At 38.2% G+C, this 23,567-nt stretch overlaps 1 protein-coding gene across 1 annotated transcript in view; it reads right to left on the bottom strand.

Annotated features, from left to right (window-relative positions):
- The window catches only part of PIEZO2 (piezo type mechanosensitive ion channel component 2), a 326,809-nt gene that overhangs the window by 246,002 nt on the left and 57,240 nt on the right, over positions 1 to 23,567 (bottom strand). Inside the window, exon 2 of the mRNA XM_075704850.1 lies at positions 21,450 to 21,547. Within this exon, the coding sequence (XP_075560965.1) occupies positions 21,450 to 21,547 (98 nt within the window). The remainder of the gene's footprint in view (positions 1 to 21,449; positions 21,548 to 23,567) is intronic.

The following is a 23,567-nucleotide window of genomic DNA, read 5'->3' as shown; positions in this document are numbered from 1 at the left end:
ATTCCCCTGTTCTGTTATTGTAAAGCGCATTTTTTGGGGGCATTTCTACTTCAACTTGATATTTTTCATGTGCCTGATTCTGTACTAACTGAAGGCCATGGCAATGCTTTCACTGAACTTGAAAAAAACATATCAAGCCTCTGAACACTTTTTAGGAATCTTTTCAACCTTTTTCTGATTGTTCTTTGAGATCAGGAAAAACAGCTAATAAAACACATTTATAGATTAAAAAAAGGATATATTTAAAAATCCCTGAAGTTCCAGAAGAGAGCTTTAAAATGTCAGGACTATTTCTTCTATGGAAACCAACTCATGAGTCTTCTAAAGCAGTCAGTCTTCCCTACTTTCATACTTCAGGGCTATGAGAGCAATTAAATTCAAGGCGATACCAACAAGCTAACCTTCATCCCCAGCGTGTTACAATTTATCATCATGAAAGAGGACAAGAAATTATAGATAGTTTCAAAATATAGGATAGGGAAGACTATTTATTGACTCCCCAGTAGCAGGGTTATGGTAAAGAATGCATATAAATAAGAAAATTTCTGATGTTTCCTGACCAATCACCTATAAATACAAGAGTGTTTGGGTAGACTCCCAGGGTCATGTTTATGTTAGTGAATGTTGGCAGGAACATATCACTATGTTTATCTGTGAGACAAATTGTTACTATGCTACAGTTTTTGACAACATGGCTGCACTTGCTTGTTAGGAGCAGTCCACAACAAATATCTGACTCATAGAGGCCAACTCCGGTGTTTATATTACTTTATTTGAATCAACCCAAATGTCAAAATAAGTATAATTTACTGAAACCAGACTCAGTCCCAAATTATACAGCACAGAAGACACAGACACCAAATTCCCATAATGAAATACTTTCATGGTGCTTTTATAGCCTGAGGAAATTTTTACAATCAAAAAAAAAAAAAAAAGGTGTTCACATAAAAATCTCTTCAAACCAGGTATTTTGCTTGCGGTAATTAGTAAACCAGAAAAGGAAGAAAGATCTGTGACCCCACTGCCTTTCGCCACAGACCACCATGTGTCTGTGGAAGGTTTCTGTATCCTGATATCTGCCCCACAGCACACGAGACAGTGTGGGGCTGGGTGAGATGAATTACTGTTAAATGACTCTGCAATTATTACTGCAGTAATAATGACTGCCGCACCAGATGCGTCAAAGGCCAAGGCAAAATTGCAGAAGCTGTGGCCACCTAAAGGTAAGTGGTTTCTAGCAGGGAGCAACAGAGAAATACAAGGTGTCCTAAGACCATTTTCTTACCACTTTGCTACCCTTCTTCCACCACAGCCCTACAGGCTCTCTGCCTCCCCAGGCTGCAGCACAGACATCTTCTCAGATCACGTACTGCATGGACAGTGGACCACAAAGCAACAGATGTGACCTGTTCTCCCCTATTGAGAAGCACAGCTGTTTCTGGACAGCAGTGCTTCAAAAAAATAGCCAGGCTTTGTAACTCGAAGTACTCTACTGGAAGTTACTTGCCCAACCCGTGCACAAGAAATACTTTTGTGATGAACGTTGCTGTGAAGGAGGCTCTGGGGGAATTTGTTGTTTTATTCAGCACTTCCTTTAAGTTTACCTTGCAAACAGAGGCAAATTGTTTCTTTTTTTCTAAGCAGAGAAGCTGTTAATATTAAAAACAAATCTGAATCTCCTACTGAGACTAGTTTTTATTTTCTTTTTTTCTTTTTTAAATGGGAGCATCTTGTGAACCAAGACAAACATGTGAGGCTTGGTTCATGACCAGCAAAAACACATATTCTAAATATCAGTGGACTGCAAGCAACCTTAACTTTTGCTACTGGTCCCAAAGTATTTGCACAGGACTTCAGCTCCTTTCCATTATATTTTTTACCTAGAATAAGAGACTAAAACTGACCAACACAGATCTTCCAATTAGAAGATCCATTGTAAAAAACACAAAGCCCAACAACCCAAGGAACAAAAACAACCCCTGTAAGACAAATTCAACACACTTTCTCTATTCTCTTTTCTTACATGTGGCTGCACATTTGTGATTTTAAGTGGAAGAACTTTTCAGAGTGGGATGACTTTAGGGAAAATCCATGTATCTTGAAGAATTTGGAAAGAAAAAGAATGTGGATTATTCTCAGGAATTAGCTTATTGGGGGAAAAAACCACACAAACACATGATAAGTGATGTTCTGGTAGGAGAAGCTGAAACCTATGCAATCTTCCTTTTAGACAAAGATTGATAATTTGCTCAGCAAAGCATCTGCACACAATGAAACACTGTCTTAGTGGCTTCACTTCAGAAGGACCATCTGAAATCAGACTCCTTTATTCCCTGGCCATGCTAAATTAGCTCATCTGCAGTCCCGCTGTGCAGTCAGGACAAGGACAATCTTTGTCAGAGAGCGAGCAGTGTTCTCCAGGCATGCAGCAAAGTTCTTCCTCACATGGATCTTAATTGTTGGGGAGCTCTTCATGCTTTCCTAATGTAACAGAACAACTAGTTTCTTCAAAATTATTTACACAGATACCATATGTAATAATATGCCTATTGTTTTCTATATTTATACAAGGGATATGGAAACTGAAGTTACAGGAAAATGTCTATATATCTATGTGATGAACACTTCTGGGTATATTAAGGCAGTACTGAGGTACTACAACCAGCCAGGTGTGCCAATAAAGATGTCTTGTGCCTTTCCTATGGGGGTCTCGATGCAAACAACCTAAAAGCACAAACACACATTATCTATAAATATCCAGTTGGAATCATCTAAGCAACAAAAAGCATCCCTTCTAAGTGATGAAGTCTATCATCTCATTAATTTCTAGCTAGTAAACTGTGGCAGAAAGTGTATTGGTCTATGAGACCACACAGCACCTTACACATTTTTGTAATAACTCTACTATAAATAATATGAACTATAATAGCTTAGAGGTTTTTTTCAATCTAAAATATATATGACAAACCCAGACAAAAACATAGGGCTCAGTGTAAGTGTAATTGTCATGGTGGTGGTGATGGGTGCACTACACTCTCTAGAACGGTCTAAGATACACGTCTTTTGGATAAGAGCATATGAAACAACCACAGCAAAACAAAACACTACTAAGGTCTGCTTAAGATAAGGAGTACAAAATAACTGAGTGTCGTGAGTACTCAGGGGATTCACAGCTAAGGCAACAGACTGAGAGATCTCCTGCTCTCCAGGCTTTGCACTGTGTGGTTTTTCCCTTGGCCCCTGTGCAATGTTTGGCAAATTGCAACCCCTCTCTGCCTTGGAGAGTGTCCGTACTGCAGAGGACAGCACAGCGTAAAGACGTTTAAGCTAAATTTCAGAGAGAAGCGGTAAAAGTTGCAGCAGCAGAGAGTGTAGCACAGTGACCCACAGTGCATTTTGCCTGGAGCCAGACTGGCTTCAGGAGCCAAGCTAACCATTTAACTGCTTAATGTACCTTTACGCTTCAGTGCGGGTCAGAGCGTACTAATTCAGTGCTCTGATAGCATAATACTACAGCTTGCAAGACTTAAAATTATAAAAGACAATAGCCAAGATCTGAGAAAACTGAACGAGAGGTGAATTTTCTGCTTGCCAGTACCTGTATGCAACTCAAATTTTTTTTCAGATGCCAGTATCTGCATCGGGGGGTAGGGGGAAGGTGGGGAAGTTAATAAACTCTGTTTGCCACCTAAAGCAAATACTTCTATTATGGACTAAACTTCTTACTGAAAGCTTCTGTTTATCACTTTCTCTCTGATTATACTGAAGCAGACAGCTAGCTGTAAACAGATATCAAAAAATCTAAACTAAATGCAAAGACAGTCACATAACTTTCTCATGGCTAATGTGAAAAATAACATTTAGCATATCTATTCCAAACCAAAGCATTTTTAAGAAGATTTTGTTCTGTGTTACAAAATTACATGATGGGAGGCATTAAGTGGCATATGATCAGCTTTATATTTACATATCTCTTTGTCATCACAGCCCATCATGTTTGTGAAGTGGACTTGCTCTAGTAACAGTAATGGACTAATTCAGTCAGAACATGCTGGTTTTTACAGCACTGCCCATAAACTGAGGAGTCTCCAATTGTATTGTAAAACCAATTAATCTCTACATTATTAATTTATGTATAAAAGATATTGCTATGTTTATACATAATCCTCAAATCCATATTTTTTGGCATTTTAATTTTTTTTTTCTGAAGGAATTTCTTAAAGTGTTCCACTTGCCCATTTTATTCTTTGAATTTGGTAAGGAAAGGTAGTGTGCTCAAGAATATGCTACTAGTAATTATGTAAATACAAGTATAGCACAAGCCTTCTGGTTAAAATGAAACTTTCAACACCACCCCAAAAATGTTCATTATCACTTTTCTTTGCTATTTCTTCACTTTTAAAAGTGTTTCATACCTTAAAACTCTTCAGCCCAATTTCTCTGTTGAAAGATAAACACTTAACACAGTACGTCACCCCACAAAAGCACTAATACTTGTATACCGCCTACGTTATCAAAACCAGGCTATACTCAAACTTATTGGATCACAGCATCTTTATCCTAAAAGTCAAAGTAGTGCACAGATCCATCCAGGATAAAAGTCCTCTTTCCCTGGCTTGGAGTTCCCCTCACTGTATGCCAGAACACAGTGCTCCCAAAGGAGCACTGCTGTTTATTTCCTGTCCTTCGTCCTCATGGAGAGGAGGATGAAAAAGGGACTGCTCTGAAACCCTGCAACTGCACACCCCTCACAACAGCAGCTAGGGAGGAGGAGACACAACAGTGCCACCTTGCAGAAGTAACTTCTGTATGAAGATCTTCTGATCTTCCCAAAAAGCTACAGCTGAAGGAAAAAGCTGTATAAAAAAAAAACCAAAACCAAACAAACCAAAACTCAATAACAGATTTTTTTTTTAAAAAAAGAATTCTTTTCAAAAGCTGATTTTCCCCACTCATCCCAACACTTCAATATGCATTAGGACCAGTCAGTTGAAGCCAAAAGGGACAGTATGCCCCATTCAAACAAAACTGGTTTAGTGTTAGCAGCATCCAAAATAAACTTTGTGACTTTGCACAACATTCTTCTACAAAATAAACTCGAGCCATTTGCCAGCAATAAAATATATACTGATGTGGTATTAACAGAAACTTGGAGGCTTCAGCTGGGAGACAAACTATCAACCAACCACTAATTGGTTTTTATGACGTGACTCATAGTTTAGTAATTTCCCAGAATTTAATCACAGGGCACCCAGAAAGATCAATTAAAGAACAGGCTCAGAATTTGTTAGAGCCCTGTGTGAGACAGGGGAAGGCAATGACCTCAGCAGCTATGCCACAGAATTTTATGAATGAACAAAGAAAGGATTTAAAAGGTAAGTTAAACTAATCTTGTGTTTCCTTGCAGACCCTTTCATTGTTTTTCCAAAGGAGCGAGATTTTAAAATGAAGTAAAAATTGAAGGATTGTATGCTGTAGCTACTGTTTATATTACAACTTCATTTACCCGTGAACATCATGTGTGTGACTTGAATTGCTCCATTATTTTTGGCTATATCTTCTATCTCTCTCAATAAAAAGGGGAAAAAAAAAAATCAGAGTAGGAGTAAATTCCTTTGAATTCTTGTACAAGTATCACATCATATTATCAGAATGAATAGTACAGAATTCCTCTTTTTAAAAAAAAAAAAATCATTATTAAAATGGTCCTAACAACTTTTAGTACAAAGAAAGATAAAATGCTATTTTGGCCATAAAATTCTATGATTTCCCTTGTCTTCATTAATTTTCAAGCTTTTTTCCCCCCAACTTAACACAACGAAATCTGGAAGTGTTATCCCCTTCCTGCTTTCCACCATGGATTTTTTTCAAAAATTGAATGAAAATCACAATAAAATGTTGAAAACTTTTTTCTCAGTCTTGAAAAGATTTACACAAACTTATCTAATCTGATTGGATTTACTCATTAATGTTGTTCTGTGCAAATTTATAGAATATAATCCAGACAAGTACTGCACAGCTGTGATGAAAAACTCATTCCCTGCCTTTCTGGCTTTTGTTCTGCAAAAAGCTCTTAGTCACTGAGAGCTCTGAGAAGAGGACATTTAACTTATCTTCCGGGCCACGTTAAGTGAAAAAAGATTATACTGAAATAGTCTGAAAGTGAGAATTTCTGAATATCTACTAAGCCCTGTTATGACTCTTTCAAATATTATTTAAATAAGAAAACCACTAAATGTATCACTTTGGTTTTCCTTACAACACCAATCATCACCAAACTGAGTCATACCTGTTACATGCTGAAACAAGGGAAAAAAAGAATAAAAGAAGCAGCTTTGTGGGCATACGCGCTCTCTGAAAAAGCACAAGAACGTTCAAGTTGGCATTTTGCACCTAAATAAAAATGTTTCTTAATTTCTGCAAACCAAAATTTATCTATTGAATAGGCACATATTCAGACTTACTGTCTTTCTACTGACTTTGATGATGATGATGAACACTTCATGAGGACAGATGGAAAGCTAGGGTATGGGAGAGTGGATTGGGATGAGACTACTTATCTATGTAGCTGCTGCTACTATTTGACATGATTCAGAAGCCCATTACGTGACACTGTCATATCACTCAACACGAACAAACCTTCAGCTTCCTGAAATTCTCATACTTCCTTGGACAAGTGCAGTGACTACTTGGATGCTAGGAGGGCATCGGGTGCTGGAGCAGCTTCATTTTGCAAGAATAATCAAATATTTAGGGAGAGAGATTGGAGAAGAGGAAGGGATAGCAAAAAGGCGCTGTTAGGCGAGCGCACTTGGGATACAGGAGAACCAGATTCAGGTCTCTGCTCTGAATTAGAACAGGATGTTAACAAATCTGCTTGCGGGGGGGAATGCATTTTAAAGTTCCCTGCTTGGTCCGGAGGCAGAACAGAAACATTTGAGTAATGAGAAACTGCACACCTAGCTCTGCATCTGTACCAACAGCTTCATTTTCAAGAGTTCACAGCTCCCTCAAAATCGCATTAAGACCAGAGTTTAAATGTTAATTATGGAGCATGTGCATATTAATTTTCTGCTTCCTTCTCTCTGTAAGTAATGGGAATGGTTTTAAATGCCTTTTGTTTGGTTTCTTATGGGCTTACTTGGTTTCTTAATATATTACAGTGCACTTCCTGCGCTGCTTACAGAAGCAAATTTCCCACTGCTAGTGGGAGTTTTCCCTAAGTAAGGTCAGCAGATTTGGTCCCAAGGGAGTGAACTGATCTTCAGGCTTAGCTACCCTGAAGATCTAGCAGAACGCAAAACAGATATCATTCTTGTTCAAAATTTGCTACTATATTGTATCTTTCTCAGCCACATCATCCAACACAAACAACTAGGAAACGTTTTGCTACAATAATCCTTTCAATTAAGGCCCCCATTACAGTGAAACAGCTGCTCACTACGATACATCTTTGTCATGGAACTATTTATTTCCCAGAAAACATTTCTTTAGTTGTTAAGACAGATGCAATAAACCAGATCCACAGAAGTAGCAGAAATCAAAGCAGCACGCAAAATCTGACCAACTAAACATCCTTGCACTGAAAAAGGGGTGCTTTCTATGAGGGCACAATTTATTCTTCTGTGTTGATAAAAAACCCCACTCAATTTAAAGCACATCTGGTGTCTCACTCTCAACATAATGTCAACGAGCTACAAATGAAATAGCAGCATAAGTCCTCACACAAACATCATTAAAAAAAAACACTCCAAAAACTTCTGTCCTCCTGCTGATCAGTGGTGTCCGTGTAGGCCCTTAAAAGCCTTTTGGAACACGCGCATAATAAATATTTGATGGACAACCTCCTGCTTAATGACAGAGTCAGGTGCTGCTCTTGGCATGTAAAGACAAATGAATCAGCACCTTGTTACTGCCTCCCATTCCATACATACATGTTCACACACCCCCAGCCCTGAGCAGCCTGCTGAATGTTATTTATTTTACTAACAAGTCCAACTCACATTACCTGTCACTGGAATATAAACTGTAGTGACAAAAAGCATTATCATGAATAATTCAGTCTAAGCTTTGTGAGTGCTTGAAAATGAGCAGTTTTCTTGCTGTAAACTCTGTCCCTGTGATTTCAACTCCAGGCAGCTTGTCTACATTTCAGACAATGGCGATAGCAGGAGGAGGGGACATTCCTCTTCCACCTACATGTTCCCAATGATTTGAAAACCTTCCTGGTCAACTGTGCCTCTGACAGCAACCAGCAGATAGTACTGCAGAAACCAAAGAAATTAAGAGAGGCACCTTAAGGTCACAGGCTGGATAGATAATAAGGCGCCCTAGAGGAGCGAGACACTAAGAACAAAGACCAGCTCTATATTCCTGTTTTCAGGCATAAGGTTCAAATCTAGCACTCAAACTTTGCCCATAAATGTCAGACAGGTCCTCAGGCTGAGTGGCGTACCAGATCTATACAACCTACGTAGGTATTCATCTAGATACAGTTGAAGAAGATGCCAGGGCCTGTATCACTGTAGTACTCAATGATCTGGGTGGATGCCCGAAGGAGGCTGTGACCCTGTGGGTAGCCTGCACTGGAGCAGGCTCCTGGCAGGACCTGTGGAGCCGTGGAGAGAGAGAAGCCCACGCTGGAGCAGGTTTGCTGGCAGGACTTGTGACCCTGTGGGGGACCCACTCTGGAGCAGTCTGCTCCTGAAGGACTGCACCCCATGGAAGGGACCCACGCTGGAGCACTTCGTGAAGAACTGCAGCCCATGGGAAGGACTCACACTGGAGAAGTTCATGGAGGACTGCCTCCCATGGGAGGGACCCCACGCTGGAGCAGGGGAAGAGTGTGAGGAGTCATCCCCTGAGGAGGAAGGAGCAGCAGAGACAACGTGTGATGAACTGACCGCAACCCCCAATCCCTGTCCCCTTGCACTGCTGGTGGGGAGGAGGTAAGGAATTCAGGAGTGAAGTTAAGCCTGGGAAGAAGGGAGGGGTGGAGGGAAGGTGTTTTTAATATTTGGTTTTTATTTCTCATTACCCTACTCTGATTTGATTGGCAATAAATTAATCTTTCCCCAAGTGGAGTCTGGTTTTGCCCATGACGGTAATTGCCATGTGATCTCTCCCTGTCCTTATCTCGACCCACGAGCCTTTCATTATATTTTCTCTCCTCTGTCCTGCTGAGGAGGGGAGTGATAGAGAGGCTTTGGTAGGCACCTGGCATCCAGCCAGGGTCAACCCACCACACAAGGCCACAGTATTCTTATAGTGGAGATTGTCTTTGAGGATCACTATGACATGAAAGTACAGTGTTGATCTACAAAGAAGTAACACCAATCTAGATCTCTACCTGAGACTTTCCAAATTCCTGGGGATTCAGACTCTGGATTCAAATACATTATAGACACAGGATCATCCACAACAAGTCAGGTTCACCTCTAAGGTCTGATAAGCTTGGGGAAGAGTGGCTGGAAAGCTGCCTGGCAGAAAAGGACCTAGGGGTGTTGGTTGACAGCCAGCTGAACATGAGCCAGCAGTGTGCCCAGGTGGCCAAGAAGGCCAACAGCATCCTGGCCTGTATCAGGAATGGTGCAGCCAGCGGGAGCAGGGAAATAATCATCCCCCTGTACTCGGCACTGATGAGGCCGCACCTTGAACACTGTGTTCAGTTTTGGGTCCCTCACCACAAGACAGACATTGAGGTGCTGGAGTGTGTTCAGAGAAAGGCAACGAAACTGGCGAAGGGTCTGGAGAACAATTCTGATGAGAGGCAGCTGAGGGAACTGAGAAATCTGGAGAAGAGGAGGCTGAGGGGAGACCTTATCGCTCTCTACAACTACCTGAAAGGAGGTTGTAGTGAAGTGGGTATTGGTCTTTTCTCCCAAGTAACTAGCAATAGGATGAGAGGAAATGGGCTCAAGTTGCATCAGGGGAGGTTTAGATTGGATATTAGGAAAAATTTATTCACGGAAAGAGTAGTCAAGCATTGGAACAGGGTGTCCAGGGAGGTGGTGGAGTCACCATCCCTGGAGGTGTTCAAAAAATGTGCAGACGTGGCACTTTGGGACATGGTTTAGTAGGCATGGTGGTGTTGGGTTGATGGTTGGACTGATGATCTTAGAGATCCTTTCCAACCTTAATGATTCCTAGTTTTTACTTTCATTAAAAAATAATCCAGCCACCAAGCCAGGAAACATGAAATTAATTATGACTCTACCCTTAACTGGTTTAGTAGTGGACTCGGTAATGTTAGGTTAATGGTTGGACTGGATCATCTTAAAGGTCTTTTCCAACCTCAACAATTCTATGATTCTATGATAAAAGAGGTCTTGATATCTACCAATTACTGGGTTCTAGAGCCAGTATTCTTTTCTGTCATAATACTCTCGTCAAAAGATGTACACACTCTTCGATGTGTGAGGAAGAAATACAGAATGAAAAACCAAAATCCATGCTCAGCACTCAATTTGAGGGACACGGTCCCTCTTGCTGATCAGAACCTATTTGAAATAACATGAGGTAAGACGAGAAGGGAAAACATAGAATAAAAATAAATTATGTATGAATTTTAAAGAAATTATGTTTACCTCAGTGGACAAATTTCTGGTATTACCAGAGAGTAATTCATGGCAAAAAGCTGGTGCCAATGCACTGCAACGAGAAGTGATGCTAATGCCATCACCCACCTTGCTGGCTAATGCAGGCCAGGGCTCACTTCTTAACGCTTCTTCAGACATCATCTAGTTGACTGAAGTACTGTGTGGTAGGTTCAGGACATGCCTTACTGTAGTGTGACTGCCTTCAAACAAGGCAACAGCAACAGCAGTGACATAAATGGGAACAGCTGCACTGCCTTTAAAAAATTGCAGTGCTTTTATTGGAATTCCTCTTACCTACAGCTTGGTCATAATAATAAAAACAGAGACCTAATAGTTTACTGGCTTTTTCTCCTCTTCCTTTTTGACAGCATAATGAAACATGGTTGTTTAACATACAGTGGTATTAGAAATGAGAATAAGGAGGCCCAAAATGCATTTTACATTCTTCCTACCCTTTTATTTTCCAAACTTAAACATAATCCTCTAAGACAACCCCTCCTCTAGCATAAATGAACTTCTAGTTCTTCTGACTTTTGAACTCTTGAACACAGTACTGATGACCACAGTAATGCTCCGAAGTCTTCCAACATTGTCCATCACCTTAACCAAATCACCAGAAAGTTTCAAGCTTGCAACTGTTAATTGCGTTTAATGTAACATAACCCATTAACCCTCCCCAAACCACTTGACATATGGACAGCAAACCTCTGCAAACCATCTGACTGTTACCATTTATACACAGGCTTGCTGGAGACATTGAGCAAATTATTTGGGTAACATGGGTTTAGAGGCATCAGCTGGGTCACCAATTCTAATTCCCACCATCAGAGGTGACCAAAGGATATATTCTGGCTCATAAAAGGATCGTATTCCACTTTAAAATGAAATGTGACTTCATGCTCACTGTTCCTATTAGAAGCTGACACCTAGGAAACTCCTAATCTATAGTCCACCATGTATACACAGTCTCTAGATGGTGTGCCAGCATCCTCATTTAACCCAAAAAGCCTTTCTCTTTCTCAAATATACCCCAATCCAAATCCATAACAAGAATTTCCCCTTGCAGAATGAAAAAGTAGAAAAGTTATTTTAAGATATATGAGATGTGCTATTTCTTTCTCACTCTTGTACATTAACATCTCATACATTAACATCTTTGCTTCAGTTGCCACGCAGTCCTTCTCAGCACTTAGTCTGAATTCGCCTTATCAAAACATTATCTCAGTTGTTTAGCCCAACCCAGTTTTAGAAAAGCTGTTTTCATGTAATCTCTTTTTTCCAGTTGCTTCAAGATACTTATTTATTCTTCTCTTCCAAAGGTGTTCCAAAATTTGGAAAATACAAGCTCATAGGAGTTCATATTTCCCCTTTTTTCAGCATTTTGAGCTAACATTTTCATTCTTCAATCTAGGGCATCACACTCACTTTCAGGAGGGAGATGATTCAGCCTTTAAAACTTAAGTGTTTAAGTCCTTGGGTCTTACTTCTCCCTCGCATACAGTAGTTTTCCTTTTTCCAACCTCCTTCCCAGCAGGCACTTTTGCCTTTGTGTTTAACAGTACTGCCCTTATTCAAAACTGAAGCACACTCCTGTTTAAAGTTTTGGCCATACCCATACGATATTTAATTCTTACTTCATCCCTATTGTATTACCGGCAATGCTTTTTATTATTTTATATTCATATGGCTAAGCACATTTTTATTCCTTGTTTCAGTTTCCTTTGTAAAGTTTAACTCAGCTTGGCTTCTGGCAAATTCTATTTCATCTGAACACTTCTTGACCTCTAAGATGGTTTCTTTACAGATTATTCCCCTTTTACTCATTCCTTGCACACTCTCTATTTATTCTTAATGTTCTTTGTGGGAGTGGTTGGTCAGCAAGTTACATCTGGAGTTCACCCCTAAAAGCCACCAGTGCTTAAGATGGGAGTTCTAGAAAGGTTGCTGCGTTTTTAACTACAACATGTCACCACATTCAAATGCTTGAGCTCTTCAGTCACTATCTAGTTTCCCTAAACTTATTTTGCACTTAAGGTTAAGAAAACCTTAAATTCTGGCTTTTGTTAACTTTGGATTATAAGAATAGTGATGACCAACTCTCTCTGACGTCCTTAGTCCCTCCAAACCCAATTTTAAAATAACACTGGTTCTTCACAAGTAAACAATTGTTTGAGAAGTTGTTTGCATTAGGGAAAGATTTGGCTGTATGGTTATTAGGATCATTCATCCTCTACTTTTATAGTGTCCCATAACAATTCCATGGTTTTTTTCTCATCTACTATTATCTGAATTCAGCCAGATATTATCAACCTCTTACCTTCCTCCTGCAATGTAATTTTGACTTCTAAATGATTCTACTCTAGATGTGGATTCATTCCTATTTTTCTACAGCCTGCTTACTGATTTATGGAGCTAAGAAACTATACCACTGTAATAATTTTTATTTCCATTTTTTCTCTGTATCATACAGCTTTTGACAGAGCTCAATCAAGATATCTTGGCAGATTGGCACAATGAGACTTTGCTACCCCGAGGGCTGTTTGATTCTTGCCATGGGGAGGACGGGGCATGAGAAAGGGGCATCACTGGGATGGAGGCTTATGCTCGCTGCTGTGCTGCGCAGGCTGAGCAGCAGTAGGGAGGTGAGTATTGCACCTCACACTACCATACTCCTAAGCAGCCAGCCTGGCTCTCCAAAGCACTGTCACAGCTACAGTGGGCAGCAGAAGGGCACTCAAGGAAACTGCCTCCTTCGTCAATGTCTAAAACCTGAGCCTGCTTCCGATGCATTGCCCAAAAAAATAAGCTGTAACATTTACAGCCAACAATCAACTCCCATTACAAGCCTTTGCCACCAAGGCTCCTCTACATTCAGAGCTGTATTTCAAACACGTGGATCCTAGCTGAGGTGTACGCAAATAATGCACACAAAATTATGCCAATGAAGAAAAAAAAAAAATTATACATCCCTGCTGCTCAAAACCAACACAGAAAGAACTGTGAGACTTTTCAATCATTTACGTATACAACATGCTAAAAAAAAGAGCAACTTAATTCAGAGAAATTTATGCTTCAGGACAAAAAGAAGAGAACAAATTCTTAAAGTTTGCTTTTCTGGCATACTCAGCACCATCCTCTTTCCATCAAAATCTGTGGGCTGACTGATCAGTATTAGGATTGCAGGACTACATGATGCATATTCAATCATATCCTACAGCCTAAGATGTTGCTATATTTATATGATTTTGTAAAATTCACTTCCATAATTCCGTTATTTAATTCAATTTAAAAACATACCACAAGGCCATTTCAAGTTTAAAATCTTTTCATATCCACAGTAAGCCTACATTAGATCCTGAATTTGAGAAAGTGTGCACATTCAGGACAGCATTCTTGTCAGTGCTCAACTACACAGCTGGGTCTAAAGCACACTTTCTGCCCTTGCCTCATTCATGGCAGAAATTTCTCCTTAGGCTTTAGTAGTGTTAGCTGGAAGGAAAGCCAGCTTATAGCAAACTCTCTTAATTTACCGTATTTTTTCTAGATTAGATTCCCATTTTCACCTTCCAAATATAACAATAATAAAAGTTTTATTTTGCACATACTTCCTCAAAAGGAAGAACATTGACTAATTTTCAATGACTTTAACAAAGAACACCACAAAAGACAGGCTAGAAAAGTAACCTTCATAAGCTGTATAAAGTAAAATTGATATTATTTAGGTGTTGCATGTAGCCTAATGAATTGGGGGAAAAAAAAAAAAAAAAGAGAAGAATGTTTTCAGAGTTACTGCCAAGAACAAAAATTTCTGAGAGATCTTATCTATGCCTCTGAATTACTCCTCCATTAAATAAATTTGCACTTACCTATACCTTGGGGTGAAAAGGAAGCTTTGTTTTGGTTCTAGGTCTTTTTTCACTGCTAGAGTTAAATTAAACAAAGTTAATTGAACAATGACATATTCAGTCTGAAGCTGACTATCACCAGGGCAGGGGATAGGCTTGGGATCAACATGAAACATTAAAATAAATAAAGAAATCACTTCCAGATCATTCTAAACTGCTTTTGGTTTGGTTTTTTGGGTTTTTTTTCCCTAAAACAAAAGGTATTCAATATCTAAGGAGAATAAAATAAATTCAGTAATATAAAAACTAATGCAGCTATAAATGTGCTCAGTTTTATGAGAACAGTTTGCTGAATTTGGACTTGCGATAGTATCAACCCCTTTTAAAATGGCTTATTTTCCATTTAATTTTGTACTTCCACCGCCATCCCCAAAAAAATCACACCGGTCTCATTGTAAGCACCTTATTTCAAAGCCCCCTGAAGAATTCCTACCCTCTGTACCAAGGGTACTACCCCTCTTTTCATTTGAATCTTTCCAAAGACCCACAGTCATTGATAACCACACAAAAAGCCCATATCAATTATTCAATTGCAAGTTAAAATAAAATTTTAGTTATCTTCTCCTGGCTTCTGCATTCATTGCCCCAACTCTGTTGGCTTCACTTTGTTTGCAAGGCTCCAATCAACATGCTGCTGAGTTTCTGCCATACCTGGGTCCAAAAACATTGCCAGCACCCATATAATAAATGATAATGAAAATGGGTGACACACCACCTAATCAAACGCTTAATGGGAGTCCCTGCTTACAATTTCTTCTATGGAAGCCAAAAAGTAAAACAGCCCAAGAACTGGAGTCTACCTTCTCAGAGTGGAATATCCTGTTTGGAAACAGCATTACAAGGCAGCGAGAAAGGCACAGGTATTATTTATCATACGCAACAACGCAAGACAGATACAAGATTTCTGTACCCAACGCCGTCAGTGCAATGTTTCTTGTGAGTAAACTTTCATTTACTTGGAGAGATTTTAAATTCATTTCTTAAGAAAATGTTTTGATAATAAATAGTGTGAAAGCACACAGTATCATTAACAGAAATGTCTTCTGGCTCATAAGATGTAAGAAGATTTCTGAGGTTGGTTAATGTAAAGGTTTCGCTTCATTTTCACTCATCCATTGCTAAAACTTCCATGAAAAAGTACTTTAGGATTTGGACCACTGATTATAAATAACACACTCCATTGTTCACTCCCAAGAGAAAACTTACAATGTTGGAAGAGGAGAAACCTAGCCGAGATGCAGTATTTTGAGCCAAAGGATGTTTATGTAGCAGACTGGCATGCCTCCATAGGAAAACACATGCCCAATCCAGTAGAAATCCCATTTTTAATTGTTGAAAAACATTTTCCGAGTTATAAATAGATCTTCATACTAATGCTTTGGGCTTGTGCAAAGAAACTCAGTAGTTCCAAAGACATCTTAAAGAGTTCTCCAAACCTCTTTAATGAGCATCTCTATTACTGCCTGGAGTACTTTCTATTGAGCACTTAAGGATAACAGGTAATAAATCATTTTCAAAGAAATGAACAAATCATCTTTGTGGTTACACAGGTAAAATGTGGATTAAACCCTTCTCAAAAGCATATAAACATATAGTAAATTTAAAGAGAAAAAGGTCAAAACTGAAGTTGTACTGCCCCAAAACATGAAGATCTTTCATTGAAATATGTTTTATGTTTTAAACATATTTCAAAACGGACCCCTTCCCAGTGTAGCCCATTCATACATTTTAATTTATAACAAGATTAGAACATGACTAGGTCTATGGTCTGACAATGTCCATTCTGACAGACACAACAGAGAACTGTTTTAAAGAACAGAAGTGCAGCACACAACTTGTCAATACTGTTGCAAAATCCAGTAAACAGGTACAGGTTTTACCCCTTGCAGGGGTGAATAGGATTTCAATTACACACCTCAGATGCACAAAATGGACACCTCTTATTTTGGCTGCACTTTCAGATGGTGAAACCAGGTGGGTTGTTATCCCCTATTTGGAGCAGTCCAACTACAATGCTCCCAAAATAATATACTAATAGTAGATGATATAATTGTTATGAGATCAAACTAAAAACAGTCATGAACTCCAACTGCTTGAACCAAAAACACCTCCTTAGGCTGAAGCAGTAACAGACTTGTAAGCCTCAAGATGCACATTTGATTGACTTTCTGTTCAAAGCAGGCAACAGAAACCATGCTAGCAAATCTTTTCAAAATAAGAGTCTGTATTTCCAACCTACAAACTAATTTTTTATGCATATAATTTAAGAAAACCTGAATTCTTGAAAGCATTCAAATTAGCTACAACATTTGTGTTTTCCATCAAATCCTATTAATAATGCTGCTGAAAAAGTTATTAGAACTGGATTAAAAGGAAAAGACCAAAAAGTTTAATGAACTCTTTCAAATTTTTGATACAGAGAAAGATATGTAAGGTTGCAAACATCACCATTCCGTAGCAGCAGACATGAAAGACTACTCCAATGTATCTATTAGTGAATACAGGAGAACATTATATTCTTCAAATGTTTCATTCTTTGTGAATGGTACTGTATTAGTTTTAAGTACGACACTTGCCATCACTAGGACATGTTTTTAACAGGACTAATGAGGGAGAGGAATTTTGTTAAATCTTTTTTAAACATATAGCTCAAAATCAGTGGCTTGGTTTTGTTTGGGTTTTTTTTAAAGTTATTTTCAATTGATTTCTGCATATATACTTTGGGCAGCAGTTCATTCGCAAGCAATGTTCAGAAAATCTTGAAAAGCTAAAAACTGAAGCTGTTTCAGGGCAGAACATCCGCTAATACAGAAAGCATTTTTTTACTACACACCACTCAACTATGAAGATTTCAGTACAAGAATTTGCAGTTAAGAGGTTAGCAATCTGTTTTCTGTTTCATGAGTATCACATGGCTATATTCACTTAAGCTCCTTATTTTGTTCAGAAGTCTTATACCATGCAATGTAGATCAGGTATAAAATTAAGCATCTAACAAGATTTTTGGACTCACTGTAGGCTCAAATGGCCAACTCAGAGCACCACCATGAGGAGCTTATTTCTATTCTGACCCAAATCATAACTTGAACATTTAAGTTAGATGTCTAAAGTCAGATCTCTGAAGTTAGACTGTGAAACTCCAGAAAACTAGTGCAGCTGAGCATAAAAAGACTGCTAATAATACAGATGCATTATAGAACTGATGCGTACACATAGGGGCATTGTTCACACAGGGAAATCAAAATAACTTTTGTATAAAGATTTTTGCCAAATTCATTTGGATGAATACTGCCCCGAAACCTCTTCAGCTATATTTGGTGATCCAAATTTCTCACTGCAACCCTTCTCCCTCTTGCAGTTCTGTGCAGATTATTCCAAATCACAAATCCTTTTGTATCTGCAAAACAAACTCCACTGTTCCATTTCTTTACCATGGTTTCAGCAATACTCAAAATAACATTCAATTAACAGTTATTACGATTTGGATATTGTTCATCAATTGCTCAATCTATGCATTTTTAAAACATCATTTTTACTGATGTCTCTGCTATGCCAAATTAATTTTTTCAACACAGAAGAGATCAGTTTTGTCATACTGAGCAGTATCTTAATTCAGAAGCAATCCCATTCTTTTTGCCAGCAACATAAGCAGAGTCACCAAAATCCAGTCCATATGTGAAACTAACTGATTTCCACACCCCACCCCTTTTTTTTATTTACATAGTGACTGGCTACAGAGTCTTATTAATCAGAAATTATGAAATGAAATAAAGGAAAGTTAACAAAACTAACTAAATGCAAACTCATCTCTGTTACACAAAAAAAGCCACATAAAAGAGTTACGTAGTACTGCCAAATGAGCTATTGGCCCAAGACAGTCATGCTTTATTATTTCTGTCACAACAGCGTGTACAAGGCTTTGTTAAGGACAAGGACATCATTACAGTAGACTTTAGACACAAAGAAAAAAGATCACTAATATAATAATCTCACAAAGAAGTTAGAAACTAGGCTATTGCATAGTTTACTGCCTATTTGTCATCTCCAGAGAACTAGGTAACCAATCAGTTGCTGATTTTAGAGATAATTCATATAGAACATCACTGCCAAAATCACATGGCTTTACAACACATGCAAAGAGGTATCTGCCACAAAAGCATTTCCCATCAGCAACCCTTGAAAAATTGGTCAAATTTTAAATTACTCCTGTAGATAAGAAATGTTATTTACAATGAAACTGTTTTTCATAGTTGTTTCATGCAGAGGAGTACATTTTGCTGTTTAATCATCTTTGTAATCACTGATTTCAAGGATTATATAAATAATAGACAGAGGTGAACAGGAGAGTTAACCAAATACATTTTCAGCTGCGCATAAATGCTCATTAATATATTTTCCCTTATTCAGCCAGCCTCATGGACAATTAAGTAAAACGTCTGCAAACAACACATTCAGCTAAATCTTAAATAACTCAGCGTTTAAGTTCTAGCTGAAGGAGATGTCTCCTGTACTTTAGAATATTTTGGTATTTTCACCTGGCAGGTAGTATCTTAAAACAAATATACTGAAGATATGCAAAGACAGGAGAGTGTGCCTTACCTCCATGACTAAGGATTAATATTACTTTATCTTAGTAATTACATTTTTAAAGAAGATTAAATATTCAAGAGAAAAAAAAAAGAAAAAACTTTACTCATTAAGCGTTAAACACTATCTGAACTATTTCAGCAGGTATAATATTTTTTCCCCCAGTGTTTCTAATCTTTTATGTTTCTGTCCAAATTAAAATTAATGTAGACTAACATTGTCCATTGCAGACTAATTTCTAATTCTATAGCGTGGAAAAACCCTAAACTTGGTGGAGAGAAGCTGCATAAGCTCAGTAACTGGAAAGTGCAAGGTGATAAACTGGGAAAATAGATGGAAGTGCAAGACATAGGAATGTTGGTCAGAGATTGTGACGGGGGAGTTGAGCGAGCCAGAAGAAGACAAAGAAGGAAAAGTTTAGTGGAAGGGCACCAGAAAGCTCAAAAGAATAAAAAGACTTAATCAAAGGAAGCAAAAGTTTCAGGAAAAAACAACTTGAACAAAAACAGAAATAGAAGAGAAGACTCAAAAATATTATTTAAGTGACAGAAATGAAAGGGAAGAAAAATAAAAGACAAGTAAAACATATAGCTGCATAGTAGGTTATGTTGTTTGGGGTGTTTTTTAATAGTTTGTTTTATTTAACTTTTGACTCTTTGTTTTACTGGTGGTTTGGCTGTTTTTAGCTAAATAGATTTCCCCTTTCTCTTCCATCCTCTGGACGTGAAGAAAAATCCCTCAACACTTTCTAGAAAGATACACCTACACACATATGCACACAATTTTAAAAGGTGACAGGGATAGTGGGCCAAAATGGCTACAGTCAGAAGTATATGAATTTATATAAGAAATTAAGTCTCATGAACATATCATGATATGAAATTCAGGAGAAGTATAATGCAGTAAGATACACAATATGGGGAAACTACACAAATTCCTAAGAAACCATTTTCCTCTGAAGAAAGATTGCTGCTATCAGTGATGCAAACTAGATGATTTACTGTCTATCAAATCACACAGGAATTAGTTTTAATCAAATAGACTTTTTTAGACTCTAAAAGGAGCGAATTAGGATGTCCCTCCACTGTCGCTCTTGACATCTAGAAAATGGCTGTTTATCCTGTCAATCACTTCTCCTGGCACAGGACAGGCAGCAAACCACACAAAACCAACACAGTAATTGCATATTATCTGGGAAGCTGCACCCAAATTCCCTAATGAGTGCTTCCCTCTCAGCTGCCACCTTCAGCACTTTTAAGAGAATCTTAAAGAAACTTTTAAGAGAAACTCACAGCTGGGCATTTACTGATGTTCCACTCTCACACTGTCCTGGTAATTTTCCCCTGTAAAAATGACTGACAGCCTTACCTAGAGTGGTATTTCCTACCTTTTATGCTTACTTCATTTATTTTTCAGCCCTGTTTTTGCTGGCTCCACTGGATACTTACACAGTCAACATAAACTAAGCCCACCCAATTGGTATGGGTCCCTGCCAAAAGATGATGTGTTAGTTTCTTAGGTTGACTGGTAGAAACTGGGTGAAAAATGGCGTGGAGAAGTAGAAGAGCACGGAGAGACATGATATAAATGTAGCAATTAAGGCATGGCATACAAATGCTAATCAGACCTTTGCCACTTCTGTACTGTAATACTTCATGAAGATGGCTTCTTCACCAAGGGGTGAGAGATTTGAACTCTACAGCTAACAGACCAGATCTCAAAAGCACCCTAATTCTCACCTGATTCCTTGCCTTGTTTCATAGCTCTGTCAAGATACTTCAACTGCAATTCATAAAGACTCCAAATTTCATATGATTCAAATCTATCCCACTCTAAGCAATTTTTGGAAATCTGACTTTGATCTATTTATAACTCATATCCCATTATGAATATGAATAATTTCAAGTTTCCCATTATGAATAATGTTTAGCAATAATACTACCCTTGTGCAATTCTTTGCACTTCTTTTCCTTTAGCTTAGGTGTAGCAGCGTGGGTATCTCTGTCAATTGATACTACTATAATCACACCAAATAATCATAAAGTAAAACCAAAAAAGAATGCAAAATGGATTGATTCAACACAGATTCTCTTTTAAATGAACCTAGCCTATGAAATGCACTGTGGCAGAATACAACTTTGGTAAGTCCTTCAAAGATTTAGAAAAGGATCGGCATCTATCCTAGCTAAAATAAAAGCAAAACAGTGAGTCATCATAATTAGGATAGGTCAGATACACGTTCCACAACACAGATGTAACTCTGCCTTGTTTCTCCCTGCTACAACCTGGGGAGAAAGCTCTCTGCCTTATACAGCTTCCCCTATACACAGGCTGGGTGAAAATCTCCATTATACATTACCTTGCATCGTTGTTTTTGTGGGTTCTGAAAACAGAGGAATGAGCAGGAGGTAGATGAGGTAGACAAAGGAGAGCCCATTGTAACGGAAAGCACAGGCCTGCAATGAGAGAAAAGAAAAAATATATTGCTTAATCAGCCTGGGATAATCAAATTGAATTGCACAAAGCATTTCCCATTTGAGTTTGTTATTTACCTTAACAACTTTTCACCACTTACTTAAACCATTTCTACACAACTATTCATGTTTATGCCTAAAATAAATACTAAAATTAAATACACTTCTGAAGTATTTTCACAGTAATATATATTTTAAGTTTAGCACAAAAGATGCATCTAAGCTACAAAGACTTTGTCCAGAATGATGGACAAGTTAGTTGTTATCTAAACTTTTACTTTCCTCATACATAAACTCACTAAACCATTACCCACAAAAATATATAGGAATGCATAAATCAATAGTTTATGGGTCTCTTTAAGAAGCTATATACAAGTTTATTATATTACAATTAAGGATTATCAGTAAATAATGAAGAAAAATGATGAAGTATATCCAGATTCCAAATTACAGCATGCCTAAAAATCACTGGTTATCCTTCACACAGCAATGTCTTTTAATCATTACCAAGGTCTTTAAATTTTACTATCACCCATTTGTTTGCTCTTACAAAATTGTTCTAGCAAGAAGATTGTGAACTACAAATGAAAAAGGCCTTTACAGCAACTTGCAACCATTAACTTCACAGCAACTAGCAACTACTCTGCTAACTTTGTCTAATATTTCCTTTTCTATTTTAAAAATATAGCATAAATATATTTTCCTGAAAGTATTCAGGTCAGCAGGCCGTTACAACAAGCAGCAATATTGCTACAACCAAGGCACATCTTTTCAAAGAATGTCATGCATATTCTGTGCTTAAAGAGGAGTATATGGACTTCCATGCAGAACGGATAAAACCAGCAAAAAATGACAAAGTAATCTGTAATTCCACTGTGCAGCAGATGTTAGAATATGATAAGACCTAACACATTCAACCATTCCCATAAGGTAAGCCAACTGCAGAGGAGTCAGGAGATGAATTAACCTCTATGCTTGTTTGCGCATTGAACATAACTAGTATCAATTAAGTCTTCTCAGCTATATCCAAAACAACTTGGTTTTGGAGGACAGATAACAGCCTTAGCCCTGACAGAAATACGTATTCTAAAACAAAACAAGTTTCTCCAGTCACCACTTAATGAAATTTCATGGAGACTATTCTGGAAATGAGAGTTAACAACTTAAGCATTAATTAGTTATCATCCTCATCACATCTGTCCATTTTAGTTATAAATACAAAACTGAGAAGTCTCTCTATTAACAAACAAATCCATACAATAGCTACAATTTTTGTTTTCCAAACTAACCAACGTTTTGAACAATGAACTCAATTTCCTTAATAGCTCTGATAGAAAGACTCTGGATTTACAGTCCACATCTGCAGCTTGCCCAAGAAACATGTGAACTTTATGGGTAAGTCTGGAAAGAAGGAAGGACAAGAAGCATCTACACTCTGCTTCTAAACTGACATGATTCTGCCACCAGCCTTCAAAAAAATCTGTCAAGGACTATGAAATCCACCAAAGCATGTAGAGGGTTTTTCAGAGTGAAATCCAGAATGCTTAAGAGCAGCTTCTCAGTCACCTGGAAGAATTTAAACTCAGATTGTTCCTGTCACTTATGACTTAAGCTCCCTTTATATCCACAGCCTTTACAGGCCACCTGAAGACTTACACCTACACTTGTAACTAAGGAAAACTGCAAGATAAAGGAAATAGGACCTATCCCACTGGGAATTCTGTAAACAATTATCAGAGCTTTAAAGTGAATGTACTTGAGAAGAGGGAGTCAGCCCCGCTATTATGCACCTACTCTCAGGGTGCTCTGCAGAGGAGCACAGGATGTGCTATGGCTATTAGTGGCCTTCTTGGAATGAATGGCAAAGAGGACACTCTTGAGATCAGGACAAATCCATAAATCAGCCTTTTTGTAAGTTTAATTTGGGGTGGAAAGAAGTTCTTTGGCATTCATAGAAAAAGGTACCGCAGTGGTTCAAGGCTGATCTAAAGCCTGAAGGCTTT

This window comes from Pelecanus crispus, chromosome 2 (genome assembly GCF_030463565.1).
Source record: "Pelecanus crispus isolate bPelCri1 chromosome 2, bPelCri1.pri, whole genome shotgun sequence".
NCBI lineage: Eukaryota > Metazoa > Chordata > Aves > Pelecaniformes > Pelecanidae > Pelecanus > Pelecanus crispus.
This window is presented reverse-complemented; position numbering and strand designations above follow the sequence as displayed.